Source organism: Alternaria incomplexa (genome assembly GCF_024043165.1).
Source record: "Alternaria incomplexa strain BMP 0042 chromosome Unknown scaffold_6, whole genome shotgun sequence".
In the NCBI taxonomy this organism is placed as follows: Eukaryota; Fungi; Ascomycota; class Dothideomycetes; order Pleosporales; family Pleosporaceae; genus Alternaria; species Alternaria incomplexa.
This window is the reverse complement of record NW_026249855.1, coordinates 1588163-1596828: the sequence shown is the minus strand read 5'-3', so window position 1 is coordinate 1596828 and position 8666 is coordinate 1588163. Positions and strand designations below refer to the sequence as shown.

The 8666-nt window shown below is 49.3% G+C and overlaps 3 protein-coding genes across 3 annotated transcripts; 1 reads left to right on the top strand and 2 right to left on the bottom strand.

Annotated features, from left to right (window-relative positions):
* Positions 1–125: 125 nt before the first annotated feature.
* On the bottom strand, positions 126–1361 carry J4E90_005106 (uncharacterized protein; the record flags this gene model as incomplete). Its single annotated transcript, XM_051434664.1, has 1 exon — positions 126–1361. One exon carries the CDS (start codon positions 1359–1361, stop codon positions 126–128), a length of 1236 nt encoding a protein of 411 aa, XP_051291920.1.
* A 2433-nt stretch (positions 1362–3794) lies between these two features.
* J4E90_005105 (uncharacterized protein) lies at positions 3795–4383 on the top strand (the record flags this gene model as incomplete). Its single annotated transcript, XM_051434663.1, has 2 exons — positions 3795–4208; positions 4372–4383. The coding sequence occupies 2 exons, from the start codon at positions 3795–3797 to the stop codon at positions 4381–4383; spliced, it is 426 nt and encodes a 141-aa protein (XP_051291919.1).
* Positions 4384–7338: 2955 nt separating this feature from the next.
* On the bottom strand, positions 7339–8634 carry J4E90_005104 (uncharacterized protein; the record flags this gene model as incomplete). The annotated part of the gene is made up of 1 exon (XM_051434662.1): positions 7339–8634. The coding sequence occupies one exon, from the start codon at positions 8632–8634 to the stop codon at positions 7339–7341; it is 1296 nt and encodes a 431-aa protein (XP_051291918.1).
* Positions 8635–8666: the final 32 nt, after the last annotated feature.

Sequence of the window (8666 nt, the reverse complement as noted above, 5' to 3'; positions counted from 1 at the left end):
CGATCGCATCCAATACGTTGGCTCTATGTAGAGACAGCTGGCTAGTGACAGAACAAGCATTCCATCAGTGGAATCATTATACAATTCGTTAAATACATCATATCGCTGAGAATGGTAACAGCTTTCTACACTTGCCCATCTCCGTCTTCTTGATCTGAGCCCGGCTTGTGGCCGTGCCCTTCAATGTCCTCCATGTCTTCATCCATACCGGGCCACAAGACTTTCTTCTGTAGCACACCCTTCACATTGAGTACCGCCACCCATATCCACAGCATCACCAAAACAATGGTCATTGCGCTGCACACGCCCTTGATGCCTGGACTGTCCAGTGCGTTGGCGATGTATATGAGGGCGATGGTCATGCCAGCGTTTGGGAAGATGAATCCCCAATGATTCAAGGTAAAGTGAGACTCCTTAGCACTGATGACAATGCTGATGGTGGCGATGGCGGAGAACCAGAAGGAGATTAACCACAAGAAGATTCCCACGATAACTCCGAAAGCCTTGAAAGCATCACCAACCGGGAAGGATGTAATTCCCAGCAGATGTTCGGGGACGTGTTTCGGTGCCTGCATACCAAGCGAAATGCATGCGTTCGCAGTGTATGCAGCCGGACCAACAGCCACATACATGCCGGGGCGTTTGGGTATCTCGGGAAGATTGCTGTTAACCAAGCGCGTGAAGTATAGGGTCAACATTAGGAACGCGATAGTCCAGCCCAAGCCCTGAAAGGTGACGCTGCCGACGAAGATGTTGAAGCCAGGCCCAGGTGGCTGACTCTTCAACAGTGTACCACCCAGCACTCCAAGGACAAGGAAGGGGTATACCGGCAGGATCCAAGCGGGCATTGCGTCGGTAACAGGAAGCTCACGTCGGTCGAAAATGACGTGGTATTGGAAGACAGCGACCAAGATAACGATGGCCGCGTATAACCAGAAGAGTATTTCCAACGTCTTGATGAGCCATGGTCCTGAAGATGGCACTCCGTACAGCTCAATACAGTAGATGATGAGTGCGATGGATACGAAGAATGCGCCGAAGAAGAAGCTTTCGTGTGGGTGGTGCAGACTGAGCTTAAGGGATCCACGGTTGTGGATGAAACGGTAGGTGATGCATGCGCTAAACGCAAGGAACAGAACGATATCCAAGATGAAGAATATCTTCCCAATGGTCTTTAATCCGTGGAAGCTGTATGGCTGCTGCCCGAGAAGTGTCGCAATGGCGCCGGTGGACATAGTGCACTCAAACCACGACCAAGTAAAGTGATCTAAGCGCTTCTTCCATGGCAAATATGTGGGGTTGTAGTCTTCTCGTTGCGCGGGCCGGGGGCGCCGTTTGATGGGTCTGGCACGGGCAGTCATGTTGTCGGTAGAGGAGGTGCCTGAAACCAACGAAGTCGTTGATTCGGGATGCGAGGATGATGGGCGCGACGGGGACATGGTGTCTTATCGACGACGGGGGATGGCCGTTGACAGCGAAGCAAATGCCATATTGCTTGACGTCAATTTGGCATTTTCTTCGATGCGATTTGGCTCGATGCCAAGCGAGAAAGTCAAGGTGTCATGCCTTTTCCAAGCCTGCATCATCATGCCTGAGGCCGAGTTGGGTTTAGCGCGCGCTGATCTCAGCACAGGTTGAGCGAAAGAGGTCTTGGCGCCCGTCGACGCTTGAGCCTCACAGATCACCAGACGCAACTGTTACAGCCATCCTGGAAGTTTTCACCATGCCAATATTGCCCATCCCCCGAACTTTGCCATGTTTAGCGTCTATCCGCGGCATGTGGGGCCCTGGGGACCTCCGCGGTGATGATGCATCTATGACGTCGCGGCCTAGTGCAGCATTCACGATCGCGACTCAGACCCATGCAAAGCCAACCCTTGGCCCTGGGCATTCATTCATTACTAGATTTTGAGATGTCGCTTTCTGATGTATACGATAGCGCAAAACGCGCTCTTTCTTCAGCTCCGCCAAACGACTCCTACCTTCGCTGGGATGCGCCGGGGGTGGAGACGCCGAAACCCAACGAAGATGAGACCGCTAGGAAGATTGGAGAGACGATGAACAGGATGCAGCAGCACAACTTCGATCAGCATCGACATGCTTTTCGAGCGACGCACGTCAAGACGCAGGGTATTGTCAAAGGCAAAATGACCGTGCTTCCGGACCTGCCGGCCCACCTACAACAAGGCCTTTTCAAGACACCCGGCAAGATCTACGATGTCGCGGCACGATATGCTAATGAACCTGTCTTTCTTCAAGCAGACCAGCAGCCAGGGCCTCGCGGTTTGGGAATGCGAGTATTCGGTGTGCAGGGTGAGCAGCTCCAAAGCTCTGACCCTGAGGCCAGTACGCAGGATGTGTTCTTCAATAACGCTCCGTCGATCGAGTTGACCGATATCGATACTTGTCTTGAGATCATGGAACTGAGGGAGAAGTACTTTGACAGTCCCTTGAAGCTGGCCGCAGCGACAAAACTAAGGACAGACGCTATCAAGCAAAGTGCGCCTGGTAGGCTACGTGCTGTTTCTGGATGATATTCGTCTTGACTCATTGCGCTAGGTATGCTCCCGAATACGAACATAGTCAGCCACTCGTTCTACACTCAGAGTGCATTTCGTTTTGGCGAATGGTATGGCCACATGGCGCTCTTCCCAGTACTCGACGATATGAAGCAACGAGAGGAGAAAGTCAAAGGTAGTGACTCGCGAGAGGCACTTCGTGATTGGCTGTTGGAGTACTTTGCTGATAATGGCGCCAAATACGAGTTAAAATCCGTCTCGACAACGCCTAATTGTTGTCGCTTTTGCTGATGTCAAGTGCAGATTCAGCTCGGTACTTCACCTGCTCATCACCCGACCGAAGACGGCTCAGTGGTATGGGACGAAGCTACGGCGCCATATCAGACCATCGCAACAGTTGAATTCCCACCTCAGGATGCGTTGAGCGCCCAACGAAGAGTCTTCTGGGAGGACATGATGAAACTGAACCCATGGGATGGACTGGTAGCACATCAGCCACTGGGTAGTATCAACCGTTTGAGGAAAATGGTCTACGAGATGAGCAGGAAGAAGCGTGAAGCTGTGAACGCTACGCCAACCAAGGCGGTCAACAATGTCAATGAGATACCATGAGCATCGTAAAGTTAATATACACCAGTGTGACGAGATCTCCAGCTCAGCTGAGCGGTGTCATTTCACTCTCGCCCAGTCCAGGCAAGAAGCTCTGCAACAGCCAACGTGTAACACTCGTATATCCAACATCTCATTTTATACTTATGATACGAAGAGACCGATATGGTTTCACGTCCCCGGTCTTTCCTACTGGTACCCGCTATCCGGTCACTGCTACACGCCATTGTGTTTTAGCCTACCGTAATATACGAGCTGTCTTAGTGTACAAAGCCCATACCCAAACGGCTGGTACGCCTCACGTAGCGTGAGAATGCCTCAGCTGACACCAATAAGCGTACCTCCAGACGTGGGACCATGTGATTGGTATCTGCATGCCGGCGCGCATCATTGGAGGCCGAAAATAGCTGGCCAATCATGGATGATCGCCACCAATACTCTAAGGAAGAACTTCGTTTGCTGTCGGTTACTCGGTCGCACCGGTGTAATGATCCTCGTGGGATGTAGACAAAAGTAGCGAAAGGGTTGCTGCAGATACGAGGATCAGTCACGGCCACGTTGTGCATGAAGTATAGTAACAGTATAAGAGAGCTGTCACAGTTGTCCTCGCATCAACTGTCCACCTTCAATCTCAAACTCGGTCTTCAATCGGCAACACTCTTCAAAATGCTCTTCAACGCACTTACCCTCACTGCACTGGCCGCGTGCGTCAATGCCGCCGGTCGCGCCATCGTGACCAACCACTGCACCGATCCAATCTACCTCTGGTCTGTTGGCAACAGCATAAGCGACCAGAACATAATCTACCCCGAATCATCGTACAGCGAGCCCTTCCGCACTGACCCCAGATCCGGTGGCATCGCCCTCAAGATCTCCCCCATCGAAGGCGGAATCTCCAAGCCCAACGTCAGCCAGACCATCTTCGCCTACAGTCTCGACGTCAACCAGGTCTGGTACGATATGAGCGACATCTTCGGTGATGGCTTTTCCGGCAAGTCCTTGACACTCAAGCCAACGGATGCTACCTGCGAAAGCATTGTATGGGCTTCAGGCGAGCCACCTGCGGGTAGTCAGATTAAGGTCTGTGGGGCTGAGACGGATTTGGAACTGACATTTTGCACGCCGCCGCCGCCGCCGCAGTGCTTGCCCGCTTGGTCTCCTTGCGGGACGAATGCGCCTCCGGGTGAGACGAGGGTGTGCTGCACGCATTGCATTGGCAATCATCACTGTGTACAGGCTCCAGGTTCTTAAGTAAATGTAATGCAATGGCGAAGCGGATAAGAGTGGTTCAAAAGCTGGGCATTCATTCTTTACTGAGGAGAAAGGACTATCGAGGTAATGTTTGTATCGATACGTAGTTTTGCTGTTTAACACGTCGCTCATTCAGACTTTGATAGATGCAATACACTGTCTACAACTAATGCTTCGCTAATATCTCACTAGGGCCTTATGCTCTAGTGCTTTTCGATGTTGACATTCGTTGCATTTGATCTTATGTTTCCAAGCCAGTAAAACACTGAAGCACTTTGCCTAAGACAGTCTCAGTATTCATTCGAAGATCTCGCAGATCTCTCCATCAGCTAGAGTGACAATAGGAATCCCCGCCCTCTTCGCTATATTCGGAAATTTTGCCACTACATGATCAGGCGGTGCCAAATCGCCGCGCCAATGCACCTCTAACCGTCTTAGATCTTTCAGAGGCGCAAATTGGCCCATAAGATAGTTGTCTAGTGAGTCCAGAGTATCATGATCCGCTTGATGAATTGCGAGGGTATCCACACCCGCCAGGACAGGGTAATAGTTCAGGGTTGGGCCAGACTCGACTCCGAGGATCCGCAGATTGGAGAAACTCTTTATGAGGGCTTGCAGGTTCCGTGCAAACTCTCCCCCGTCGCCCCTGAAGAATTTTCCTCTTGTGTTTATGATTTTGAGGGTATTGACGTTAACCCAGCAGCCCTCGTGCACGATTGGGAATGCTGCACCTCTACCGTACTGGAGAGTGAGGTTAGTGAGAGTGGAAAAAGGAATCGCGCTGAGACCTTCAAACCCAGTGGAAAGTGCGAGTGACGATATCCTGGCGGGTGACAAACCCTGTTTCAAAGGTGTGAGGTCGAACGCTAAATCCCAGAAGCGAACTTCGGGATTTTGAGATTCTACAAAAGAACGTCTTGTGTACAGTGCCACGGTCTGAAGTTTGGGAAGTGCCGCAAGAATGAGGCCGCACACTGCGGCCTCTGAAGGAGATCTGAAGTTCTTCATGAACGACTCCTTCTCCTCCACCGATAGCTGGAGTAACTCAGCAATGTTACCCAGATTCTTCTCACAGCTACCACAATTGCAGAGCCGGTCTTTCTCGTAGTCGTATGGAATCCTAGCTGGCGACTCGTGCCAGAACCAAACTGCCAGGCTGCGCACACGGATGCCAAGCTCTGGCCGATGGGTTATCGTACGTAGAAAGGGCGCCAAGAAAGAAGGGGCCCTCGTCTTCAGCAACCGCGAGCGGTATGGCTGAGGTAGGGAAACGTCGCGATACAAAATGGCCTGGGCTATTGGGAGCAGCCGCTTGCATGTCAGACTCGTAAAAAGTATACTCTGGACTTCTGCCCCATGCCTCCAACGCGCCTGCTCGGTTTCTTGTGCCACTTCTCGGACTGCCCCGATTCTGCTCACATACGGGCGATCACCATACCCTTGAATCATGAGCAAACCCTTGGTAGGCGCAAGGTATTCTACTATTCGCAACAGCAGTTCGTTGGGCAAACTCAGAAGTTGGCTGTCATTTGGTATTCGCGTTGGTGATGAGGCGGAAGCCGAGGATGAGTCGATGCGCAGGTAATCAAAGCACTGAGCCATGGAGTCGTCGGAGTCATCGGAGTCGCACCAATCCCTCCGCGCTGGTGCCATTTGATCGTAGTGGGTGGAGGATGGAAGTGGAAATGTATTTTCAGATCTGACTGTGGGGATCGTGATTCAGCTCGCACAGAAGTTGGTATTTCCAAGCGCTTTCTCTACTTGACAAGCGTTTTAACTAGCAGTACAGCTGCTTAGAGATGTTTACATCTCCTATTTTAGCTAAGAGCTAAAACCTAGTTATACAAAAGCACCTACAGTTATATACTCTTACGCCTACTTTTACTATCTTTTTATACTTAGTCTTATAGTTTTTAGATTTCTCTTAGTATATAATCTAAGTTAAGGTATTACTTTTTATAGTTAGTCTAATTTTTATTTTTCTTTAATAGCTTATTTAGCCTTATTAAGTAAGCTTAAAAAAGATCTTAGCTAAAACTATTATTTAAAGCTATACTTATTAACTTAGTTATATAGCTTTTAAAGTAGTACTTACTATTTTAAAAGTTTCTTTACTTTTTAGTAATAAGAAGTATAAACTAGGCTCTAGCCTTCTAAATAAGATTAAAAGAAGTAAGGTTTACTTCTTTATAAAGAAGAATCTACTTCTTCTATATTATAGTTAAAAAATTAATTATAGTGCCTTTAGTAGCTCTACTATTAATAGATAAAATAATATATTTATTAAAAGTAGTTATAACTAAGTAATATAATAGATAGAGAAGAAGAGATTAGTTTAGTATATTACTTTTATACTTACTACTACTTACGTAACTATAATATAGCTAAAAGAGCTTTATAGTTTATAAAAATATATCTAAAGTACTATTAATTAAATTATAGTTCTACTTTATAGAAAAAGAATAGCCTATATACTTAAATATTAAGGTTAGAACAGGCTAGAATAGACCTAGTAGTAGTAGTACTTAACAAGCGCATTAATAGGTGTGCGGTTCTTTCCTCCGTTGCTCGTGACAAACCAATGTGTGTGTGTGTGTCCTCAAATCAGGCAGACACAGAGCTGTGAACTCGGCCCCGCGGGACATTAGGCCTCCAGGGCCGCAATTTGGAGCAGGCTATACCTGATTCGGCATAGACAAAGATAGGGGAAGGGCAAGCGTCACGCAACATCTCTCTATTCCACTTCGCAGCTATTGCGCACAACCATATTGCAATGGCAGCTGGTAGCTCTATTCAGAGCGGATTAATTTGCGCGAGCTCTTTACATGCGAGCAAGACTGCTTGTTTCCTACTGCCGTACTACACAAACACGAAGGCCCTGTCGATTGACAAAAGTACCTCGGTAGCTACATATTTACCGCACATCATCCTTCACCCTGTACACGTATCCTCTAACACGCTAGATCATAACCGCATCTCCATCAGCATCCCACTCAACCTCCACCCTATCCATCGGATCCTGATGCACACCAAAAGGTCCCATCGCTTTCTTCCAGCACACGTACTCCGCACGATGTAGCACATCCGGCTCGGCCTTCATTTGCCACGGCGTACCACCATCCGACTCCCATGTCGACATAGTCCACGGCGGGAAGTAGAGATACACCGCAATCTCAGCATCGCGACATATCCTGCGTACGTCTTCGATTGGATCTAGACAGTTGTCTAGTTCGGCGCTGAATCTGGTGTTGTCTAGATGTTCCATATGATAGGCTTCCATGCGCGTGAGGTTGGGTAGGTGGAGCTTTTTCTTAGCGAGACAGAGCGTATTTAGGAAGTTGGCTGTGATGTGCGTCGCCTCGCTGATGCGCAGGACTTCCAGCGTCTTCGGGAAGATCTCCGCCGGATCCGTAATTGGCAGTCCTTGTCGTATGATTCCATGGCCTTGTATCGCCTTCATAGTCAGACCGACTTCCCTCAGGCTCTCGAAGCGGCGGAGGTCGAAGACCGTAGTCACGCTGTGGGAGTACCTTATCGCTGTCATGTCGCTCGGTATCTCAAGAACTGTCAAATGCGGTAACTTGGCTGTCAGCGCTCCAAGCAAGAACTTGTGCTTCCACTCGTATGGTAGTGTATAGCTTGCGCGAGCGGATGCAGACCGTGTACTCGCGAAGAGAGGAAAGTCCATGAGCCATGTATCGCCGAGCTTCAACTCGCGTAGATTGGGTAGAGCACAGATAAGGACGGCGAATAATGCAGGGACGATGTCATCTCTGATGGCCTCTAGCCAATCCTTTGCATGTCGCTTGTTGGTAGCGAAGTGATTGATCATGACCCCGCATGCTTCCAGAAACTCAGCGTCCTGCCTTATGTAATCCGGAGCAGGTAGCGCATTGTACTTGGATTGGGTGAGATATACTTGTACCCCAGTACGAGTAGTATGTTGAGTTCTGGTTGTCCTGCCTTCACTCTTACTCCAAATCTCCAAGCTCTTGACCTGGCCGAGCAGGTGCGACCTGTAGCCCAGTTCTGACATGTACCGATCGATGAATGCGAGATTGAACCTTGGTTCTTTGAGTAGCCATTCTTGCGCGACAGGCCGCCATCTCTTCGATACGAGCGCGAGACTTGCAAGATCCCGGTTGCGACTTAACTCCGTGAACTGTGCGCTGATGTTGAGAAGTAGTTCTTCGGGAAGATCGCCGATGGTCTTAGGTGTGCGAGGTGAATGTGAGAACGCGGATGGTCGGAACATGATGGGCAAGCTAGAGAAATTCGGGCTGGAGC